The 26430-nt window shown below is 36.2% G+C and overlaps 1 protein-coding gene across 2 annotated transcripts in view; it reads left to right on the top strand.

Moving 5' to 3' along the window:
• Nucleotides 1–775: 775 nt before the first annotated feature.
• Nucleotides 776–26430, top strand: part of LOC110372652 (proteoglycan 4) — a 36277-nt gene continuing 10622 nt past the window's right edge. For both annotated transcript variants that reach the window (XM_064041808.1, XM_064041809.1), the window contains exons 1-3: nt 776–1015; nt 25300–25403; nt 25896–26053. In XM_064041808.1, coding sequence (XP_063897878.1) covers nt 25319–25403; nt 25896–26053 — 243 coding nt within the window. In that variant the 5' untranslated portion in view covers nt 776–1015; nt 25300–25318. The remainder of the gene's footprint in view (nt 1016–25299; nt 25404–25895; nt 26054–26430) is intronic.

Below are 26430 nucleotides of genomic sequence, written 5' to 3' on the forward strand. Positions count from 1 at the left end.
TGCCATGTATGCTTTTCCAGAATCATCTTTTAGTGGAAAGCCTCATATCTTAAATAAAATAAAATTATTAAAAAATAGCAGCAGTTGCTTTCATTTTTAGTACTGTAGCGCCCTCTATCAATTTGCACAAAAAACACCTAGCGAACCAGTTGACTGACATAAAACAAAAACAGCGTCTGTCGTTGTCGAACTAAAATTGTTTTCAGCGCCACCTATACTTAATTCTCATAACTTATTGAAACTTGTTTTGATTAAAAGCGTATTTTAGCTAATTGGAAGCATTTATGTTTGTCCAAAGTACACTAGATGTATGTAATGTATGTAGTAGCAACAGGTACTTAAGTGAATAACTAAATCTTTATATTGCACCCTTGTTTATATTCTAACTGCTAACAGCATACTAAAGTTCTGAGTCTGCTTACCCTCCACCAAAACTCCTTGCCTACTTATGTGTCGTACGCTTGAAACTAGTTATAAAAACTCTAACTAGAATAAGCTGGAAAGATGACATTCTTATAAGAGCGTTACAAGAAAATCTTTAGGATAAGTAATTGATTTTCTAAGATAAAACCCGAAAACAGTTAAAGAAATTAATAAAATTCCAAAGTCAGGAAAAAGGAAATGAGAAACAGAACATTGGCTGATATATTAGGTGTAAATAAAAGTAACTTCTTGTAAGAAATACCAAGTATACAGTGTGTTTCATTGGAATTTCCCACCAATTTTCTTTTCGAAATCATCGACGCGAAGTTAGCGTCAAAACACGTGGGCGGACTTCAGTCGAAACTTGATATTTCCGTTCAACTTTTCCCGCGCGACGTTCAACAAGTGCGCGCGCAATCATTCGGCGCGCGATCGTATACTCGCGTAGTTTGAAAAACGAACCGTCGAAAAGAAAACGAAAAATAATTTATCGTAACTTATTAATCGTTGTGAGTGAAAATAATGTTCTAATACTCTGTGAATACGTGCAGTGTTGTGTTATTTAGTGAATAATTTAAATATTTAACAAACGGTGAGTGTTTACATTATATTTTTAGTTTTATACGTGCAAATAACCTTCAGAAAATTCATGTTTCTTTACAAAGGTGATACTTTAGGTGGCTACATTTTTATTCTAGATAACTTGTATGGCCATTTAAGGCTGTGTTCGCCGTTATCTTAACAAATATGGCGTGAAGCTGGTCCTAAGTCGTCTAAGTACTAAATAGGTAAGATCTAAGTTGCCCGCGGCGGACTTTCAAGTACGATATTGTAACTTGCATTGATTTAAGATTAAACTTTCTACTTAACAGTATTGCACACTAAATTTATGTTTCTACAAACTTATAGCTAGATAATTTACTTACAATGTTAGGTACATTTAGTAGTTTCCGTAACAAAGCCACAGAAAGTTTGTTTTTTCGTTTTTTTTTTCCTTATTTTAGAAGTTTGTGGTCCTAAGTTTCAGAATTACATATTTGTGCATTTATTTATTCCTACTACTGCACATAACCAGTAACTATGTAGTATCTGTGGTACAACATCGAAAAGTTTTCATAGAAAAATATAAAATACCTAATTCAAATAGCCTTTTTAAATGAAAATACCACTAAGTTTAATAGAGGAAAACAACCAAGATAATAAAACTTTAATTTATTCTTAATAAAGTCATTATTTAAATGAAGGTTCCAAGAACTGTCTATTTATAGTCTCATTATAATCACAATAAGACAATAACCATTTATATTATTATTTTATAATCTTTATTGAACGAATTGGCTAGCCTAATCATTAAATACAGCTCTACTTTTGCTACAAGAAAGCTGAATGATAACGGGCTTTGGCAAGATATTATTATACAACTTAAAACGCCATGTATTCGTAACAAAAAACATGAACAAAATCACGTTTTCAACACATAACAAATTAGGTACATAATTTCCATATGTTACGGTGAAATGCACCATTTAACTAGGTATAACGATAACGAAACGATTTTCAGTTGTCAATTCGCCGATATGAACCACTAAATGGGCGGCAAGTATATGGCTGGTTATGGTTTAGTTATCGTTATAGTTAGGTGGTGCAACTCATCCTTAGGGTTCTAATTGAAGAAGGATTGGTTAACCAATAAGGCTCACAGTTTCCTAATTATATTAACCTACGTATATAATTTTATTAACCTACGTACCTATCCTTTTCTGGGGGTCCTACCGGGGACGCACCCTTTTCAAAACAATGGCATCACTAAAACTGACGGTATTTAGTGTTTTACGGTAAACTCTCGTATTTACATTTACCGTACTAAGTCGTGTGGTTGCTAATTCAAGGCTTGACCCTTTGGGTACTAATTGTGCTCATTACCTATACGTACCTATAATAGCAGTAGGTATAGGTACCTGTGGGTACCGATACCTCATATTGGATATCTATAGTAACAATACTGTCGCATCCCGCATCCCGGGGAATCTACTCCGCGCACCCGAATAAAAAGTCCGTAGCCAAATCAAACTAATTTCTCAGGTTTAAAATGATTGTAAGATACTTATAACATCGCCGACGCGCATTAATGGTTACTTAAGCCGTTCCTTAGTGCAGAATTTCTATGAGAATCTGTCACTAAGGACTGATTTAAGAATTCATTATGTCTCCAGGGTTGAGTGTGAGAAGACAGAGATCCAGAAAATTACATACTTAGGTACATCAAGTCGGTTGGTACTTAAATAATATTAAAGCACAAATAAACTATACTACGTTTCCTGCCGCCTCCACAGCGACAGCTGTTTGTGCAGTGTGGGCAGAGCCTTAGGTGTCTAAGGCCATACTTACATTCACACCTACACCTATGTTTTCGTTGTAAATCATAGATTAAACAGTTTTAAATATGGATTTATGATAGCCTTAGGTTTTATTTTGTGAAGTGGGTGTAATGAATGCTAATATCCCATAAATACTCATGGTGTAGCTAGCCATGGTAAGCCTTACTTAAAAACTGACAATGTCAGCGGTCCTAATTCTGTCGGAAGTCGGAGTTACTCTAGAAAAGACAAATAGTCCATTGTCTATATTCTATCATTTCTTGAAAGACCTATTAACTTTAATGCACACACTATTTATAAATAAGTTCATAAAACATTTGGAGAAGAGGTACCTAACGTATCAGTATTTCATTTTATTTACATAGATATTTACAATAAATATCAAAAACTATTCTAGTAAAACAAACAACTAAAAAGCGTCAAAAAATTCGTCCCCATCGCTGTCAACTGGGAGCGTGCCCAAGAGGCTGGCAGCATTAACTCGTTGGATCGCCATGCTGATTCTTTGTCCGAGGTAATAGCCAGCCTTCACACGTCACGAGAAGCGTCAACCAGCCGCTTAGAGAGAAGATGATGTACAAGGGCGAGCTTAACCCAGAATTGGCTTTTCTTACAGCAAACTTTATTGTAACAGAATAAGACAATAACATTACGAAACATTTATTTCTGCATTTGACTAACTTAATTTGTTCAATCAACAACTGACTCACACTTCGCCAGAAAACCAATAAATCGCAATTTGAAAAATTACATTAAAACCTCTTTGGTCATAACTTCTTAACACAAGGATCCTAAGAGCCTTGTTCTCATTTACACAATCTTTGCATTGCTCATTGGTTATTTTGGTGAATTACAAAACTGTATGAGAACATACTGAAACCGCAAGAAATGCGTCAGAGTTCTCGCCACGAATTTGTTTATGCAGTCTTTATATTTTGAAAATAATAACATTTTAGTCATAAGATTGGTCCTTCATCATTTGCAGAATTGACCGCAAGGTTTCTGAGTCAGATTGTAACTCATTCAAGGTACAACAGATGGTTTTTCTGTTGTTTGTTGTTTACGTGAAGTAGGTACCTATTACCAATTTGTTTACTTTATGCATTTACCTTTTACGAAGTCCCTGATATTTTGTTATTGGATGCCTGTGGTTTTCAGTCACTTACTTATCCTTAGGAAAGTTTGTTTTTCCTTCATTGTTGACTATACTTCATCATCATCATCTCAGCCATAGGACATCCATTGCTGAACATAGGCCTCCCCCTTTGATCTCCACTATACTTACCTATATCTAAATTGGCAGTTGTTCTAACATTGGTTTTTGGGTAAGATGTTTACAATTTGTCTATGACTGAGTCTGATTCCTATGTATACCTACCCAAGTAAAAAAATACCCAAGACCCTACTTGGGTATTTTTTTATATGAAAACGCCATACACTCTTATTCTTCAAGTAGTAAGGTATACTCCCAATTCGCGGGTTAGTAACATACATACATATGTATTGACTTCTTATACTTCAATCAATACCTAACTTTAATAAGTTCACAGCCCCATTCTAATCAAAAATCGATTCGCATCGAATTCTCACACACACAGTTGCTAAAACGCTAAACAAAACAAAATGCTTTCTCAAACTGCATCCGAAACAAACGACCCCAATTCCTCTCCCAGTTTCTCATACCTCTGCTAATCACGAAACATTAAAAACAATGTTACCGATTCCGTGTGTAAACATCATTGGAACCATGGAGAATAAAATGTCTACCGGAGATGCCATAACGGAAAATGTACTAACAAAGTAGCGCGCCAAAATGCGAGTGTGCTGGGAACGAGGAACGTTACGGTCGCCCTTACGCGCCTTCTTTGGACCCGATATTTTTTTGTAATACCAAGAGACGTCTCAAAGAACCTTAGCGCCTCATTAATCCACTCAGTAAGTGATAGTTTTGATCATGTCCATCGTACGTTGACGTAGAAGAAGGCGCCTGACCTACCAGCATCATGGCATCTCCGCTCTTTCCCTACTCCATGGCTGGGGCTATGTGGTACTATGACATCAGCGAACCAGGCCGCTAATATTAAAACTTGGCACTCTTCCACCTTCCACTGCCGACCATCGATGGATCATAGGATTGAGGTATTAGCCGGAATTACTAATACTTTGCATAGTTTAATAACGGAAATGTGGGGTTTTGTGGATTTTTTCGTGAATTTAGTGTAAACAATGAATTTGAAAAGTAGCTAGACTGGACAGACAAAACAGAAAACATAGCCATAGAAAATGAAGCGCATTATGAATTTTATTTTTTATTAATCAGAAACAGAGATGGAGAGTGGAGCCTAAACCCAGTTAAAAATTCCCAAAAGAAACTTTGTGGGATCTCCCATATTTATGTATGCGTACGGCGGCGTACCTACAGGTCAATATTTTGGTTGAACTTTCCTCCTCTCTGCCGCGTCAATGAAAATACTCTGAAGATAACGAAAACAATTTATCCTTATTTACCTACGTATCCATAATAAGATGTACATATTTCATAGTAACATTCAGTAGGTATGTCTATCTACTTATGGGACCTCTAGTTTTGACATTGAATACCGACAGCATCATTCCGTATTCCAAGAATCACCTTCTCAATGAATAAGGCTACATCTATAGAGTCACGTAGATTCCCTGTGTCATGGCAGACATCGTCATTATTTGTCATTCCTCCCGTTGAATGGTTTGAGGAAAAAATACTAGTGTTTAACTGTGTTGTCAACTGTTTACATCATTTTAGACGTCTTAATTGGAATTAGGGATTTTTGTAATTTGTAAACAAACAGAAAATTTTAATAACATCAATTTTAGATAGTGCAATGTTGAATCTTAAACGAAGAAAACTAAAATCAATTTTAACTGTCGCTCTTGAAGAAGTGACGTACGTAAACACGACAGCATCAGCAGAAATTAATTTACGAATTTAAATATTCTTGACAATTAACATATTGTGAGATTGCCACTCCAAATAGAAAGTTCCAATGTTTATGTAAGATACACAATTCTTTATTTTGCATAATACTTTTAACACTAATGACGATGTTGACTGTTTAAATATTCTTTTCAATTCAATTGACGCGTGTCAAAGTGACGAAAAAGAGAAGGAGTACATTGTATAATTGAATATACACACAATTACATAAGTAACTGTGTAATACTAAATCGAGGATATTGTACCTTAAGACAAGATTGAAGAAGTAGTGGATGAAAAATGAAAGGTCATGTAAATGCCCTCGCTCGATCCTCGAGGTGAAATAAATTCTCTAACAAATGACTCTAAACAAATGACATCATCATAAACATGACCAACGTAACATCCAATTTTATTATTATTGACGAATTTCTAGGAAACACTTTTGGCGTTTGTCCCAAAATTTGATTTGAAGATTCGCCAGACTATCCATTAAGTGTTTGAGGCCTTCGAGGAGCTGTTATCAACCAAGGTGATGAGTTCAATAACGTTGGAGAGGAACTCTTCAATTTTTTCATAAGATGGAAAGTGATGACAGGAGAGCAAAAACTCGAATATTTGAGGCTCGTGGCTCTTCCAATGTTTATAATATCAGAGCTGAGAAATACTGTTGAGTCATTGGAAACATTTGAACGCGTATTCCGAATACCACTTTAGATTTTGCTGATGAAAATAGCACAACGTGCTGCGAAATAGAATTTTAGGATCGACGCCTCGCTATCGAAGTTATAATACAATTCTGTTGTTTTTGAAAATCTCTTCACGATTTCTATTGCCGTTAGTTTAAATTGGTATTCTTTCCATTTTACTCAATAATATTTATTACCTTGCGAATATACTGTGTTGGTTTTTTCACCGACTACCTAAAAGGTCGTTTGTTGTCTAGTGTTGTGCGTGGAATACATTAGTTAGCGCTCAATTGTAATGTGACTCAAATAACTATTTGTGTCAGGGTCTTCTTGAAATCTTGGATAATAAACACCATGCTGTGATTGAATTATGATTTCGAGGTACATATTGTTTGCTTGTAGACCTTTCAATATTTGACTTGAAGGACTATATTTTGGACCTCCAATGACCACATGAAGAGATAAGGTCAACGGACTACTTAAGACCAAGTTTAATGGTCAAATTAAAGAGGGGAAGAAAATGCTAGATTCGAATGTTTGCGAACTAAATCTACTTTAGCCAAACGTCTTAAAATAACCCCGGCGCTATACGACAAAACCAGTGACATTACGTAAATAAACACTGATTCAAAACGTGCAAAACGAACAAAGAAACATCAAAACATAATGCCAATTCATGTGTGTTCCCCGAAATGACGCGGTGTACTATAATTAGTGATACTATTAATTTATTTCTGTTACCTGACGCTGCCAACTGGGCCTTCTCATATCCGTGGTTTGATCAGGAAGTTACATCATACGTCTAGAGGCTGGTCTAGATTTGATAATACAAGTTTATTTTGTCTAACGCCATGCCTTGAAGTGTCAAAGCGGTCTTGCTGGCGAAAAGTGGACTCCTGTCCCTTTTGTGTATCACACATCACTTAACATTGATCACTGAAAAATGCCGTGAGGGCAAGAACCCGAGTTTGAAGTTGATGACAACAAAATAAATACTTTAGGGGTATGGTATGGACAAACTTCCAACATTCGGGAACCACCAGATTTTAAAATGGTGGCAATAGGATAGGCTAGTGTTGCAAAAATACCAGGTCTCTGCTCAAAGCTATTCAAGATGTGTTCTTATTATCTACTTCCATATAGGCCACTGCTCGTGCTTCGTCAAAATAATTGATAAACTTGGATGCAGATCCAGTAATATCCAGCTTGGTATTTGGTACGTTCGAGGGGAATTTTGGCACGATTCTGGTGAAATTGTGTTTTATTTTGGATGAATTGTTTCAACATACAACACGTTTATTTCTGTGTGTTTTGCTGCGAGAGAATGAAAGAAATTCCGAGTGTTTAGCGGGATTTGCTAGGTAGGTACTGATTTTGACTTAGTTGAAAACTGGGTCCTTTGAGTCCAAATGGAAAAATTATGAACCTCGTAGACCTTAGACGAGGATATTACGATTACGACTAGCAAATAATGTAATTATAATTAATTTGTAATACAAGCAACAGTAGACTAACTATCCATCATTTATCATTCAATAATAAGAAGGTCAATTTACAAGAACAGCTGTTTATATTGGAGCTATATTGAATTACTTAGATAAATGAATTGGCAATATGAGATTTTATTATTGACCTTATTGCTGTCGCTGAGAACTTGTCTTAGTTGCGTCTAATATATTAAAAGTTTTATGTACTTAATAACGTGTTTTTCTATTGGACACTCAAAAAGGTACAGTAATATAGAAAAACAAGCTACTTTATTAATATTTTCCTAAAACTTAAGTATCGTTTTTTGTTCTTCTAACGGTCATATTATATCTAAGCGACAATTTAGATCAAATGATAATAATATGAACAAACTTTTTTGCAACCACCTCTGTAGATCCTTTTTGCCCAAGGAGTTTATAACAAAATTCTGTATGGTATGTTATCAAAAACCGGTCCGTCGTGTTTTGCATGCACTAAATTTATTTTTTCGCGGGGCCAGACACTCAGATAACCTTGGGTTTGTTCGTAAGCATAAAAGAGTAAATTATCTTCTATCATACTATTTACGACTCTTGTTCATTAAATGACGTAATTCCAATTTGTTGGTAATGAAGTTTAATTTTTGCGCTGAAAATTATGCGTTGGCCACATCAGTCAGGGTCACCGCTTTAATGATGCATGGAGTAAACAATATACTAACACATAGTACCATATACAATGTATTAACACTATTTACTAAACTAAAGTAGAAAGCATTTACCTTAAAAATTTAGTTCATACGACTATGGTGTTCCTACAGGAACCATTCTGGGCCCAAAAAATGATAACATATGTTTTTACCTTGTAGACTCCAACTTACCTATTTTATAGTAGGTAGCACTGTATCGTATAGCTAAAATCCTTCGACAGTCCTTGCCTTGAAGTTTAATTGACAATTTATCACAATTGTTAGTTGACGATATTTAATTAAAACAATCTTAGATAAAGCAGTGCAATATTGGAGAGGACGGTGATGATCTCACCGATTTTATGCGCAGACAACTTTACAACAACACGATATAGAGAATTTATAATTAACTTAGAAACTCGTGCATTAGCATAAATAAATACACACCATCTATAAATTGTTATAAAATGCTAAAGTTGCCAAAATGTTAAAAATACGACTAGAAAACAACGATTTCGCGGTTTCGTCGTCCCAAGCATCAAAACCGGTTTCTGATGATATTCCGCTGGTACACAATGAAGTCATAAAACTGCTATAATGAATTATTCGCGGGACATTATCTTCTTTTTGGTTTTAGACATGCTTAAATTGCCTAAAATCGAATTTTAGATCTTACTGAGCCCTTTGATCATGTTAGTCTATACATCTCAGTTTAGGAGTTAAGACTTGTGAAGTGGCCAGTGGTATATGTTTCAAGTATTGACTATTTTGGTATCGATATGAAGGTCATGGACCAAAACGAATAGGATTACTGAACTAAGATTTTCAAAAACATCAATCATCTGACGTTTTTGGGAATTCTAGTTTTTCATTTCATGGACAGTGTAAATATGCTGTACCTACATGAAATTTTATGTATAAGAAATCAGAAATATATCATTTATGTCCACACTTTAACTCTTAATTAAATCCAGACTCAACTTTAAATGGTGGTGTTGTCACAGCATTGCTTAATTAACGTCAATCGATCACGGCAACCTACACAAACACAGACTCATTCATAAACAGTTTTTACGAACCAAATCTCCTTGAGATCACCTACATAGGTGCGAAAAGAGACATACATATGAAAACAAGCTTTAAAGAAGGGAGAAGGAAAATAATTTGTAAAGGTGTATGGAGTGGTTCGCACATCCGTCGGTCTATTTTCGACGTTTCTTCTTAACTCCCATAGCAACTAAATTTATGTTCTTTCTAACGATCGAGTTACGTGACAGTTCTAATACTTTGTTGCTTCTTATTATTCATTTGGTTATTTTTAAGATTCTATTGTCGTTCTAATAAAAGGGACTGGTCTCTCAGTCTATTTAGAATGAATGAAAATTATGATGTTATTGACACAGGTGTTATTTTCAGGATAATTTACATTGGTAGCTACAGTATTTGGTTCGTCTGTTACAATTTAGCAAAGTTTTCATACATGCTCTGAACATTCAACGGTTATTTGGAGCATACGGAAAAATAATAACTAGTATCTACATCATTTCATGTTTTGCACGATGTTCTTTGAAATATATAGCAGTTCAGATAAATCCTATTAAAATGTAAATAGATTAGTCAGCTTAGACGTTTATGCGAAGATAAATTATTAGAAGCCACTTTATTTTTAATCAGAAGCTTCAGTAACTTTTGAGAGCAGAACGTTTGTAAAGCTAAGTTTGAGTTTCTCATTCTTATTTTGATTGACCTGATTCTGGAGAGTCGCATCAAAGCAAGTCTAAAACCTTTCAAAACTACCATACATTTATTGATCTAGTTGACATGTGAACACCTTTGCTAGTCGTTAAGGAGAGAAGCCAAAAAGTCTAGCAACCAGCCCCGCTATGGAACTGGGTTGGGTTGAGGTGGTCAGACAAGCAGACGCTTCGTGTAAAACACTCGGCTGCCTGCGGTTAGACTTTAAGTCGACCCCAATGTAAAAAAAAGTAAGTAAGAAAAAGGCTGAGCAGAAGACTTATTTATACCGATGTATTTGAAATTGTCTGTCCAAGATATGATGAAATCTAAGCATGAAACAATAAGATAATTCATCTGATGATGATGATATCTAATACGTTTCTAACGATGATGGATGACCGAAGTGGCAGTCATTCTTTATGTAAAGTCACGTGCGAGCTGCGCATGCACACGATGTGATACGGCCGATAAAATAAATTGTTTATACCTACTAATTGTACTACCTGGTGACTATGAACACTATAATTAATCATAGATTAATATTGTATTTGTTTAAGTAAGTAGCCATGTTACTACTAAAGGTTTCGATGACAGGCACAAGTTAGTTGACCAAGAACTACTCCTTTTTAAACTGTCCACTGTCACTGTCCAGGATGCAAACACAATAGTTAAACTGGTGTGTATCTCATAGGTCTCATGGGACAGGGAAGTTCTTCCGGAAGGGAAAAACTGGATCGTAGAATCAAGACTTCTCGGTCCATCCGTGACAGGAATTCAGTAGACGGTATGCTTTCATAGATGATGTTTTACAAAGAAACAACATAACTACAGATATACTTGTTATCAATGAAATGGAACAACTTGTTGGTCCAATAAATGATGTCCCCTATACAGTTGTAGATAAATAATCCTATTGAAGTGATTGTCAGCAATCTGTAAGTATGCGGGCTGATGACAGTGAAGGAAACGAGGTATTAAGAGACAGTGCGACCTTCTTTTATGATTTACATACCGCTATAAATATTGACAACAATGTTGCAAATGCAGTTAAAATGTTAATGCCAACAAAAATCATCTGAATGGGCAACTTTATAGTAATTAATGAAAAGAAAGTTATCGAAAGCAATGTTCTGCTTGCTGGCTTTAAAAATATAACAGTAGTTGTACTTGGCCTGTCACTAAGATTTTGATATCTTCATGTCCGTTCAGACCTTAATATGTAATCTCATCCAAAAAAGGGTTTTACGAATCATATTCTCAGCTTTAAACCTTCACAACTACTCCATAAAGTACACAGTCAATTGCCACATAATCTACCAGTCCATATTTAGTAGCCATAATGGTTTAGCACCAGGTAAATAGCCAGTGTAGGACCGTGGGCGGGCGGCGACATTCTGATACCCATCCGCCCACCATCAGCTCGAGTATCGTAACCATAATTACGCAATATTTGTTTTGAAACAGATTCCGCTTAGCTGGATCCAAATTGGTGAGTAATGCTTTGAATATCTGGTGCATTATGGATCTTTACTAAGACTCTTGCCTCGTCTTGTTTCTCTTCAGTGGTAAAAGTAGCTGGTTTTACCTTTTTATAATTCAGAGATCACAAGGGCAATGGCATTGTATAGGTAAAACTTTTCGTGACTTCATTATGCTGACTTACTTAATTACTTAGAGTTCATTGACATCATGACTATGCAATCTTCATGACATCACCAACAGTGATGCAAGTTTGATGCTTGTGAAACCAACCGTCATACGACACAAGACCTTTCTTTAAACTGCGGGTTGTTCGAAAGAGATACCGCGGCCCTGGTACATAAAAGGCCTATGACGGAACACGACGGTTTTTAGTCACTAAAAAAAAAGACCTTTCTTTCCATCATCTGATCAGACTAGCCTTTCCCAACTATGTATTTACATGTAGCCACTGGCTTTCTCATCTTAACCCAGCTCCCTGGATATCCCGATACCCTTATTTATCAGACTTTCTTGCCTCTGAATTGACAAACCAAAACTTTATTTCCAAAAGGTATTTTCCTGTACATATCTAGCTCATAACCAGCATAATACAATCTAATACTCTGAACTAATTCCACGTGACCCCTGACACGATTAATAATCGTTTACCGACTTCTATTCATGAGCACGTTCGTTTGAAGTAATTTCAGCCGTAGGTGTACCATCAAGCGTTGACAAGGACATAACTGGTATTGTTCTATTTATGTCCTAGTGGGATGGAAATTGGAGTGATGAGAAAATCACTCAACAATACCAAATTGGCCTTAGGATCACTGTAAGTTTTTCGGGTACTATCATGGTACTATATCGGCTGTATCTAGGTTTCTAAGAATTTTACTATAATTTGTACTAGTTTATGCTATAATTTGCATTAGTGCATCCCCGGAAAAACAGTTGACACATGGCAGCAAGGGTTCATGGGCAACGTTGTAGTTGTAATCGGCTTAGTTATATTTTTGACGTTCATAAGTGCTTGTAAAGGCCTAAATGAAATAAATGATTTGACTTTGACTTTGTATCCATCTTCCGTTTTCCTTGTAATTTGAATGTTGAAGGGTCTTTTTCATTACGATCAATATCGTCTGTCTCCATCATAGTATCTTTATTGACGAAAAATTTTAGTTACTTAATGTTATTTATGACGATGCATTTTATATCTGTTAAATGATACTTACTATCACTTATGTAAGTAATTAAACATAATATCTTCCTATTCAAACTAATAAAACTGAGAGGATTATATTACAAGCAGACGTATCCTTATCAGATGTTGTCAAGAGTTCTATTACAAGTGGTACATAAGTATCGACTTACGAATGTTTATTACCAACCAGCTGATTATGTTCTTTCACATCGAGGATACAAGATCCTTTGCAGTCAATGTCAGTATTATTATTTCTTAAAAATCTTTTAGTGCTTGAGGTATTGCTGAGTCTAAGGCTCTGAAAAAGTATATTTACAAAAGCTCCTGCTCATCAATGTACATTATGTATTTGGGCTTGATTGTCACCTTAAGGAAAGTCCCACTCCTCCCTTTTAGTATATACCTATATCTACTTCAAAACATGTATGTACATGTGTATGTATCTCAGAAGACTTAGATATTTAGCTATAGCACATTCCCACTAATTTGCAGGGCCTAGGTGCGCCAAAAGTTCATTCAATCAAATATCGGTTTTAATGGACGCCATTACCAATGCACCTGCAGCTGACGCAAGCCAATTATTCAGTCACATAAACTTCAAGTTAAGAAAGAGTAGAAATAAACCTCTCAAATGTGACTAATCCTTAAGCACCTAAGCTATGAAATCATCCACGGAACACATTTGCATTGGAAATTGCCTTTAAAAACCTGCATCAGAAATCTTATATTCGTCAGATATTACGTCATCTACCTTGCCAATACTTCCTTTTGCATTCACGAAGTTATTATTTATCCTTATTAAGTCAGATAAGGTATAAGGCGTTCTTACAAACTTGACCCGAGCGATTCCATTTAATGCGACATCTGGCGAGGTCAGTATGCGATACGTTTGACCTCTGCGATGATGTCATTGTTTAAACCTGTTTCTGTATTTAGGTGTAATTTTATAACATTGTTAATAACAATGGGACTGTTCTAAACAAAAGGTGAATTACGAGACTCCAGGTGAATCCTATTAAGTATTTAAAAATTGGTGGTTAGGGTATAAAGACGATTGTGTCTTTAGGCCAGAAGGTAAACACAGATAACAGAATCGAACCAGAATCAAACCATGAAGCTAGAATTAGCAAAACGGAAAATGGAAGTCTGCGTATATTTAAAGAAGAATCAGAAAAATGCCACAATATGTATACAGAACTCGCTGATGATGATGATGAAAAATTCAACAGCTGAGTTAAGCAACTTTTGAAAAGTCGACTTTTTGGAATCCTTCCTTCATTCAGTCAGGTTACTAAATAATTCAACAAAACTCGCAAAAATGTAACCCAACCTTGCTATTACACAGCTGTCAACAATATAATTCTTGATACTCCGATTAATTAATAATTATAATTAAACCAGTGTTACATCAGTGTCCCGCTAACTGACAGCCTTGCTGAGAACCGGTCAGTCTGTCCTCTGTCTTTAAATAGGAAGTCGTTTATCTCATGCTCTTGCGCATTATCTAGTTTCCTTGCAAATACTAGTTTCTGCTTACTCTGTGTTCGATCGTTACATCACTTACATCCTTTTAAATATTGGCTTTTTGTTTTTGGGTGCTTGTATTTTTTTTGCATCCTCGAAGTCATAGGTAGTTTTTTGGAACGAGTTTTAGGATAATTCATTCATTTTTTTCAAAAACACCTTGCCACGCCGTTTTGAAAATTTACACACTTGTTTCAAGGATTCAAAATAGTGAAACTTTTAACTTCAAAAAACTTGAGTAAGTATTTCAAAAATAATATTGTTCACAAAAAAACAATATAGTATACGTAATAATAGGTAAACTGATAAAATTTTACCTTCAACTAACCAAACACAGAGCCATTGATTATATAATTTTAAATCGATTATTAAGTCCTTAGTCTCCATTCATTGTAAATACATGTTAATGTTTTGCATTCAGTACACCGCAGTATAACTGGGCTCAAAGGGGTCATTCTAATTAACACGGTCAGTCACCATTTATGACGTCATCAGGTAAATACGATACATCTTTGGCTTATGATATAATTGTCTTAGGGTTAACTGTAATTGCTAAGTCTTTTTCATCTCATCTGAGGTTAGGCCTCTTCCCAAATGTGTTGGGGTCGGCTTCCAATCTGACCGTAGGAATCTGAAGCTAATCTTCAGATCATCCTATCCTATCCTCCGATCATCCTATCCTATCATTCTATCCTATCCTCTTATCACTCTATCCTATCCTATCCTATCATATCCTTAGATCAGTTTTACATCGAGCGATTACCTATATCAGACCGCCTTAAACAAGCCTGCCGTTACTTGAGCTAGACGACGGGTGATATTCCCTAGGATTCAGACTACATAGCTTCTGACTCTAATGACTGCAAGGACTGATTTTCAATCTCTAGCTAGATAGACTGAAAACTGGACAATATTAGGAATTATTGTTGATACATGCCTAACAATAATTTCCTTAGTAACAATACATCCTATTAACAAAGTGTGACGAACTCTAATTGCTGCTGAGTGATGGAGACTGACTCATTTGGCAAGATGGGTGGCAACAGCTGCTTATAGCCTGAGTGATCAACGAACTTTATCCATTAGGAAGGGTAAGATAAGTTCAAATTGCTTCTAAGAAGAGACGGTGGTATGTAAGTAACTGCTATGATGCGCTTATTTCATTTTCCTCCTTAAAGGACCCCTATGAGCGGAAAAAAACAACTCTCATTTAAAATATGACCAGAAATACCCCTTTTGATTTCTTCCTGTAACTGATATAGGTGGTTGACGAGAAAGACAAGTTCTGTCCTAAGAAGTTTTGTAATTATGAGAAAGAGAGCTCTTAGCCTGGAGCAAGGTTAAGCATCGCATACCGCTTTCGGTAATTGGAAGGGTGGCCATCACTCTTTCAGGTACTTGAACTTTTTAATCTTTGGTATGCATAATGAAAGTCATACTTCCATGGCAGTTTTGTATATTATTGGCAGTGACATTTATGTAAGGTAAGTGTTATTCAGTGAAGTAGCAGTTCTTAAAACTGAATAACTTGTTATCTAAAATTATCAAGAAAACGTGTTTAAAATCTTGTTATGTATGTAAGTAAGTATATAAAATTCACAAACATCGAACAAATTCTTGCTAACAAAAAACAAACGAAGCCTGATTTATCAGACAGCTTCGAAAGAAAAATTCATTCAATTCACACAGCTAAAACATTCCAAACATTTTGACTCCCAAATGATTTCTTAGAAGGAGACTCGAACCCCATACCTATAGCTACAATCACACCATACTTAGAAACGAGACCACAAGACATGGCTAAAGAAAGCCCTTTATTCTAAAACCGAGTTTGATTACCATAAGTGTACCACACTGCAAACTTTTAGTCGGCCGATAGTTTGTTTGGGCTCTTAAATCAGTATGAAGATGAATGGTAGTAAGCACATTACAAAGATCAGATATTAAGCCGGTATCAGACCGTCAAAAAAATTCAGAAATCAAGATTTCCTGCAAAAAACAGTGTTTGCCAATCATATGGTCAACTATCGGCCGACTGTTTCGTCTACAGTCTGTGCACTCTAAGAGTGAAAGAGGCAGAGAGCCTTGATGTAGTAGTTCGAAAGAGATGGCAGACCGGGCAAAAATAAATGAAAAAGCAAGCAAACTGCGGGATGATGTCATGAGTTAAGACGAATAGCGGTCAAGGGTACATGTAAGATAACACAGAGCAGAAATTAAACGTATATGTATGTAGTATCGATAAGTTGCAGTCGAGAAATTCTTGCGGTTCTATGAAGCTGTGCCTGCGCAAGATGCTATATTTGGGCCGTGACGTTTTGAAGTGGATGCAGTTGATTTTCGTGTAATAAAGACGTGTGTATTTTAATTCTGAAAGGTTAATTGTCAAGATTCTTTGGTAATGTCATCATTTCTTGTTTTGAGTTTATTGCTAATTTTATTATCAGAATTAAATATTTAATATCTGTAAATCTAGGTTTTCAGATTTGTTATATCAAGCTGGTTCTTTCTAATTCGTGACTAGTGGAGCCCTTTTCTCAGATTAGAACATTTACCGGTAGTAAAAAAAAATACATGACTTATGCTTATTATCACTAACAAATACCTAAATTTAGGGATCCTCTAAGAGCATTTAGGGACCATTTAATACGAATTTCTTTTTCATCAAAAGGGGGAGCCTTTATTCTAAGTGACACTTAGTTAGGGAAACTTTAAGAGATTGTTGGTAAAAACGGGCATTAGTACATTTTTTTAAGATAAGATAAGATAAGATTTATTGAAACAAAAGCCAACATGGACCAATTACAAATTATAACATAAAATAATCATGAATATACATAAAGTTCAAAAATAATACAAATACATTTAAAATAATATTCCCACGTTAGCCCGCACGTGTACCATGTCACAGTGATACACGTACAGGCAGTCGAAACGCTCTGCAAATGCGCTCAAGATACTATTTGGGCTGACCCGCACCCTGCGCACCAGGGATGTGCATTGTGCACCGCTTGCGCATGGTTGTATAAAACAATCCACGCGCAAGGCTAATTTAATTTAAGGCTCGTTTTCATATTGTTTACCTAGGAACTCCTGACCTTTTATGGTCACACTGATAACTTTTTATTATCACATACCTATTTTAATATACTACGTGCCTAATCAGTGGGTTTTGCCTAATGGCTATTCAAAGAACAAAACTAATTAATCGTTGTTTTTTTGTATGCAAGTAAATTAACTACCGTGTTGACATAACTGACTGTCTAAGTTATTATGAAGAGTTTCTGTTATCAGTTAATTGCAGTCATTTCATATGCTACATAATTATTTCTATGTCCCATATACTATGATAAAGTATACAAGGTGTTATTGTTGCATTATCTACACCTGCATGTATGTAAATTGTGTGAATAAATGGTTATTTTTAAACGACAAAAAGGAATATAATTTCAATACAAATAAGCAAGTAAATTCACCTGGTATTATGCAAAGCTAGAATAAAGCTGCTTCACTCGCAGCTAGAGGAGTCATTTGATAATTTCCCTCAACAAAAGGGGTGGAAGATGAACTATACCATATCCATCCTTGCACAAACAATTCCTGAAGTAGGAAATGGTAATGCGTTACCTAGATCCATCCTGAATCTGAAACATGAATGAAAACATTAGGATTTACAGTACTAAATACTTCATAGAAACCACATGGCTTAGTGCCGTATCAAATAAAATAAATCGTACGGGAACCTCGGGGATCGGGGGAACCTCCTCCTAAATAAACCAAGCATTTGCTAAGTAACTTAAAAGATAAGTTAAGACTTTTGAACACCAATCACGTATTCTGTCGTGACTTTACCAATACGGTATACTGACACCCCTAGTTTATAGTATCCGTGGGTAGTTGTCCGATCGCTTAGTGAATGGATGACGCAACCGGCGCCTACGCACTTTACGATGCAACCTTATTTGTAACGCATTTTTGTACAATGACATTCATGGTATTCAATACTGGAAGTATGATTAATAAATGCCATGGTTTATATGGGGTCTGGAGACTCCCACGTAATATTTGTAAAAGTACTTCTGGTGAATTTTTACGTTTAAAATCCTACGGCGCTATTCAAAGAAAACATATCACAAATATTACAGATTTTACCTTCTAGGAAAGCATAATATCGTTTATTTAGGGTCAATGGAATAAAGCAAGAAAGTGTTTTTTTTTCCTAGGAATAAGCAAAAAGGAACCTAGTGGTAGTCAGGCTGGAGTGTCCCCAATAGTACATTCTATCGGCCTGCTCAAAAAAGAGGTGAATCTTGTAAGCCAATGTGCGTGTGTAAATAACTTTTGCACCTAGATAGTGTGGTTAATAATGTCATTAACCTAGGTATCATCCTTTGTTTGCACAAATCTTATCAAAGTGTGGTGGCTTAGCCGAAAAATGTCAACAGACTCGGATACCTACTATTAACTGAGTAACACAGCTACTGGAATTTCAAAAAGGGATTTCAAAAGGTTATAGAACATTAATCACTAAACAAAATTAGTTCAGATTAATTAACTATTTTCTTTCTTCAACTAAAATCTCTTTCTCAAAATAACCAAGACCATCTATTTTAATTCCAATTAACGTTGAACGCAGATAATTAAGCGAAATTAGGGCAAAACCGACCGACTGTAACTGTTAAAACCCTTTTGATGTGTGGAGCCCCTTCAGCGGGTATTTTAGTACCCAATGTTTAGACTAGTCCAGTAAACAATGCCATTTATTCACAAATTGACAGAAATTAAACCTTAAAAACAAGTACATTAAGTCTGTTTCCCCTTAGCAGTGCTTAATTATGTATTTTAGTGGTTTTGAAGTGTGAAAAATTGACTGACATGAGTTCATCGGATGCCTGTGCGCATGTCAATATTTGGACAGCGATGTGTTCGGAATTTAAAAATAGGAAATCTAAGAAACTTGGTAATTTGTATGTGGGTACCTGATTTTAGTACCTGTACCTACATACTTGCAGTTTGAAGCGATTTTGTTCGCATGTTCTACGAATCACTCTTATATCCCTACTAATATTATAAATGCGAAAGTATCTCTCTGTTACGCTTTCACGTCTACACCACTGAACAGATTGTAATAAAATTTGGTTCAGAGATAGAGTTGACCTTGAGAAAGATCATAGTATAGTTTTCATCCCGGACTTTTGAAGAGTTCTCTTGGAAACGCGATATAACCGAACTCGACGCGGGCGAAGCCGCGGGCGGAAGCTAGTTTCGATATAAAAGTAATGTATTTTGACGAAACTGGGCAGTAACAGGTATAGCTTAGGTATGCATCAGAATAACATATGTATTTTATCCAGGTGCGGGAAGTAAAAAACAACTTTACCTATTCATTTCATTAAGTTCATTGTACTGTACACTTACAACCATATTTGTATCAAATTCAGGATGACATACAAATTAGCACTTTTAATTAGGTTCATAACTATATAATTTATTCGTACCCTATATAAGGTGTGAGATCACGATCACGACTCATTACAAGCTGTATGTTTTGTCATCTCATTACCACGAGCTATGACTAGGCGATGAGTTGCATCCCTATATGGCGATGATCATCATTGACAGACGTGCTATATTTACGTTTAAGGCTCCAGCAGACCGGATGCGTATGCGTAACCACGCGCGTAGTCACGCGCGTAGTTAGTTGTAATGTATGGAAATGTATGAGACAGGCCACACCGCTTGCGTAACGTAGACACGCGCGTCGTTACGCAAGCGGTGTGGCCTGTCTCATACATTTCCATACATTACAACTCATGGCGACGCCGTAACTACGCGCGTGACTACGCGCGTGGTTACGCATACGCATCCGGTCTGCTCGAGCCTTTAAGAGGACGAATTGGAATTTTTGGCGCCAAGGATGTCAATTTTTCTCAGTAAATACAAAACGGATCAAAATACAACTTGGTTACCTGAAAGTTCATGATATAAGCCTTATTTTGTTAGTTGTAGAAACATGATTAGGTAACTTTTATAACAGAGAAAAATATATCAAACATACCTCTTTTTAAAAAGAGATTCACATATTATGGGCAAACGGGACCGATTTAAGCCTCTTAACTTTTTTAGTAGTTGAGTATATACATACTCTTTAAAATGGTAGTAGGAATTTTTATTAAATTATCATTTCTAAATATTAAAATTACAAAACCATTTTGTCGCTTACGACTTTTAGTTATAAGCTAGCGCGCGTATTGTTATCCTCGCCCCGCTCAGACGCTAAGACCCCTTTTGGCGCCTTAGATGCGCGTGCCGGTTATGGAATTATTGTTGACCACTTCCTCGCCTTAAAAGCACGGAAGAATGAAGCAATAAAGACTAGTTGTTCGACATGATTTCACTTATTTTTATGTGACTTTTAACCGACTTCAAAAAATAAGGTTTTCAATTTGTCTGAATCTTACTATGTTCAGCTCAACACAACAACAATCCTAGGTGTGCCTGCCTACATTATTTTTCAAAATATTTAGCGCTTAGATTTAACGAAGCCCGAATAAAAAAACCGGCCAAGTGCGAGTCGGACTCGTGCACGAAGGGTTCCGTAAATTACAGTTAAATCAACCTATCTCAAAAACTATAAGAGATACTTTGATCAAACCAAAAATCGTTGAAAGAGTTAATTAGCATGCATCACCTCTATTTTTTTTAGAATTTTATACCCCGTAGTTATAAAAATAGAGGGGGGGGGACATACTTTTTACGACTTTGAGAGCTGATATCTCAAAAACCGTTCACTTTAAGAAAAATGTTTTTTAGAAAACTTTATATCATTTTAAAAGACCTTTCCATTGATACCCCACACGGGTATGTACATCGAAAAAAAAAATTTCATCCCTCAGTTACATGTATGGGGGGCCCCACCCCCAATTCTTTTTTTTACTATTTAGTGTCATATTTTTGTAGCGGTTCATACAACACATATTCCCATCAAATTTCATCACTGTAGTACTTATAGTTTCCGAGTAAATCGGCTGTGACAGACGGACAGACGGACAGACGGACAGACGGACATGACGAAACTATAAGGGAACCCTAAAAAGGGATCACTATATTTTCATAGTACACTAAAAAACTTATAAGGACACCGGAACACTTTGCCAATCCTTGGACCATCTTGAATGTTAATATGCAACGATATGCATTAAATATGCAACGCATGCGTGGTATGACACTTGTAGGTAACACTATGACACTAATGTCGACACGAAGATAGAATATTAAATATTCATTTATTTGTCTACAATCTACAAAGACTATATGTTTACTTTACACTATACTTTATGTTCTTCTGAACTTTAACTTGAATCATCTGCCTAGCCAGTCTTACCGAATTAAGCCAACTAAATGCCAGTAACCGCCTCAGCCCAGTAGTAAGACTTTACAGGTAGATTTCTTTAAGCTTCTGACTACCCGTATGGACTGGCAAACATGTTCTAAATGTTTGCTATCGTGCGGCGTGCCTTCAGAAACACAGAAAAATTTGTAATGAAATCAATCAAATCAAATCATTTATTTCATGTAGGCCTTTACAAGCACTTATGAACGTCAAAATTATAAATAAGTTTGATTCTAGTTGCCTATTCCAAAAGTAGCTTCCTATGGAAAAGAACGGGCAAGAAACTACAAAAAATGGTCACCCATCCACGGACCGACCGCGCCTAGCGTTGCTTAACCTTATGGCTGATCGATCGATTTGACCTACTGTTGTGTTTTAACGAAAAAAAAAATTATTAGCTTAACAACGGACAGACAAACACTGTTGATTCCCGATTCCGATTCATTCCCTCGCATACCTAGTTTTTTGCAAAAATATCGCAATTGAAAAAAAATCAATAAAAAGGGGGTCGAGTTGACCTGACAGATCTTGGTGCTCTCCTCGTAGGTGCGTTTGGGTATGTTTTACTTGTTTGGACTTATTTCTCATTCACAATATTAGTTTGGAGATCTTTTTACCAACGGATGAGGTTGGTACATCTGAAAGACCGTCATATCAGACCAGGTTGACGGATCCTGGCTTACCTCGAGGCAGCTGACCCCCCGATGTTCAATGGTTCGGTCAACGTTTATAAGAAAACGGGTGTGCAAACTTTGCTTGCGCGATTTAGGATCCTTACAAAGTAACAAAATAATATGAAATCTCAATAAATTGTTTTATTAATTTTTCGTTTGTGTTTTAATAATAAATATAATACATTCAAGAGCATTTGCCACGTATTTAGGGTTAGAATGAAGAATAAACAGTTTTTTTAAAATAAAAGTAACACTACAAAAATGATTGCTTTTTCCGAGATCCGAACTCGTGACTTGACATAATATTATATTGACGGTGAGAATTTATTTTAAGTCGAAGGTATACAAAACAATATCATATCGGATGTCAAACTAAACGTACCTATTATGTAATTTTTGTCAAATATTATATTTCTATGTATGAAAGAAAATAGGCATCTTTCAATAAATGATTTTGACTTTGACTTAAATACAGTTTTGTTTGTGTAAAAGTCTCCTGTGCTGTGTGTGCTCCTGTCGTGGTTTTTATTTCTGTTCGAGATGGCTACATCGAACGTATTCTTTTTATTTCACATTTGTCTTGGTAAGGTTAATTTCAAACTATTCAAAAGAAATCGTAGTTAAATAATTTTTAATTTCTGTTCTAAATGCTTTTAACGTATTTTTTATTATGATACATTCTAGGTATATAACGCAGATTCGGCAGATATAAAATGTTTTGTTCTTTTGTACCTTTTTTTTGAAGATTTATTCTTCAAATATTTAATTAAATAAAGTTCATATGTCAAAGGTGTACATAAGTACTAGAATATACTCTAATCTAAAAGTCCTTCGCATCTACAAGTAACAAAACCAGTTGACATTTACGAACCCTGACATAATCAACACAATACCAGATTTGGCAGGCAGCTGCAACAACTGTGCAACTGATATGCACACATAGAAACACCTTTACACATTAAAAAATATATAACTTGTGCTGTTAATTGAAATATTAGTCATTTATGTACACTAATGTGCTTGATAATATAAACAAAAGTAGCTTTGATTCACAAAAAGAATTACCGGTTGTGGGATTTGAACTCACAACTTAGTGACCCATATCCCATCGTTGGTATGATTTGCTTGTCTTTCTAGCTGTGTTCCCCGTCTAGTCTAATTGTTTGTTTGTCCCGGATAAAACCTAGGTTACTCAAGGATAGTGAAGCTACCCAGGGTGTTTTTTTGATTAGTTCAGTTGTTTTTCGGAGCCTTTTAAGTACAAACAGACAAAAATGTTTCTCTTTATTATATCAGTATAGATATAGATAGGCGGTTTTAGGGTCAATTCACACTGAAAGAGCAGCGGCCGGCAGCGGCCGTAAGAGCACGGAAAATGTAAGAGCGCGGCGCGGTGCGGCGCCGCGCGGCGCCGCGCGGCACGCTCAATCCCTTGCAATTACGGCCGCTGCCGGCCGCTGCCGGCCGCTGCTCTTTCAGTGGGAATTGACCCTTAGACTTCGACCATATCCTTTACATGACCGCAGATTTGAACCTTCACCTACAAAACAGTAAAAACCTTTCAACTCCTGCTTACGACCTTTCTAGAAAATTCTCATTACTAGCTTGTTCTACTAACTCCTAGCCCCAGAGTTACCATCAATCAGACTAGACAGACGTTTGACATTTGAGAAATGAAAGGCACTGCGCCCACGCACCTGTGGCGACTGGATTACGTTTCACTACCTAATATGGCGACCTGTGGGGCCGTGGAGTATGGATTAGATAAGCTTAATAGAGAAGGAACCTCTTTTTTCAAGGTCGGTAAAAGAAAAATGGGAAGATGTTTCTTCAAATGGATGATGGCTTTTTTCCACGAGTTATTTTTCATAAAGTAAGGTAATCTTTTTTTGTGTTGATTGTGAAGGTTACAGATGTTAGGTATGATATACAGTACAACAATCAGCCTGTTTGGGCATACAAAATTAATCATGTAGATACCTTTTCAAAAATATGCTTATTCGAAGTAGGTATTTTTATATAATAATAATTTATTTATTATGTATTTTTAAATATTCATAACGCATGCATATATCAAAACCTTAGTTAAACTTTTTAGTCTGAGACAATAGCTTGTCTTATTAATACTCAAACAGAAACTTGTTTACAGTTTTAATATTTATCCATTTTCGTCTAGATTAATAAGAATAAAATACACGATTACCATGTAAGTTTGGTTTTCTAAGAAATATATGGAGTTGTTTTGTATACTTATTCTATTTCCTTCCACGATTGTATAATGAAGGAGATAGTCATAAATAAATAATGTTTATTGCAATCACGGCTTGGATAATTGCAATTTATAATACCAGGATTTGCCTTGAAATACTTAATGCAAATTGTGTGTTATCTTGGCCATTGATGCCTATTTCAATGAAGTTGATTTATTGGAAATACTTGATACTAAAATGGTAAATGCATGAACTTAACCTGTATTAGTCAAAAAGGTCTTATGACTGATTCGCCTAATAAACGCAAAATGACATGCTCATCAAATAACTTTGCCATCCCGAAGTAAGCCATATAAGAGAGGTATCATGCGTTTGCGCAATTTTTCAATTTTGTTTTCTTTCTTTGTACATTCTTAAAAACTTCAAAGCGTCAAATTAATAAAAGTAAAAAAATACATGGGGTATCTTATATTAAATTGTGAATTTCTGTTGTTACAGATAGCATAGAGCAGAGAACATGGCGACCAAGTCGTATAGCAAACACAAGGAGTACAAAGAGTATTCCAGCAGCGGAACCATACCATATACAGACGAGCAATTCGGTAAGATACACCACTTAGACCTACTACTTCCTTTTAATTAAGCATCTGCCTAGCCTTTTCCCATCTCTGTTAGTTGGCAGTCTCTTCTGTTGGAGGCAGCCACCTGTTTAATCGAGTACCAGTATTTTACTTACCTACATGATGCGGCTGCCTGTCTGACCTAATTAAACCAGATACCAGAAACCTCTTGGTAAGACTGGTTGTCAGACTTTCTAGCTTTTATAATGACTGCCATAGATGTACAAAGATGTAGATGGGAACCACGCTTTTTTAAACCCGAAGGGATTCTTTAGAAGAAGGTTACCCATCATCCACGGACCGATCTCGTCAATCTTTACTTAACCTGTTGTAACCTGTTACTTCACCTCATCTGGCTAGCCTTTTCCAAACTATGTTGGGGTCAGCTTCCAATCTTACCTGTTGGAGTAACAGCTGTCCACAAGGTCTCTAAAATAAGTCTACTGATACTTACCTACCTACTTTTAATTACAGACATGATAAAGTCGGAGTTAATACCGAAAGGCAGTAAGCTGGACTCGCTGGGCCGGACTGGTGGCCTCGGTGGAGGGGCTCGGGAGTACCACTATGAGTACAAGGAAGAAAAACACCCCTCCGGCAAGTACGATAGAAAGGACCTGCATACTGTTGAGGTAAGATTCAGTCTTTTGTTTCATCAGGCACAAGTCCACTGCTGAACAAAGGCCTCCAAATTTACTCCTAAACACAGGGATAAGAGCATTAATCGTCAAAATTTTATCCAATTATTGGGCCACTTTCGCGAAATGCTGCATGTGCGCAAAGTCTCGGGTTCGATTCCCGGGTGGGGCCGAATATGTAGCTTTGTGTGCACAAAGCAGTCTGGAAGTTGCTGAGTATAACTATTTAGTAATCTGTGGTAATACACCCGTGCATCGGAGAGCAAGTAAATGTTTGTCCTGATCTCTCTCCGGTGGTGTCGGATTGCCGTCCCATCGGGCGCAGAGAGTGAAGGAATAGGGAGTGCACCTGTGTCTGCGCAAATGCTTGT

This window comes from Helicoverpa armigera, chromosome 26, assembly GCF_030705265.1.
Source record: "Helicoverpa armigera isolate CAAS_96S chromosome 26, ASM3070526v1, whole genome shotgun sequence".
Classification (NCBI taxonomy): Eukaryota; Metazoa; Arthropoda; class Insecta; order Lepidoptera; family Noctuidae; genus Helicoverpa; species Helicoverpa armigera.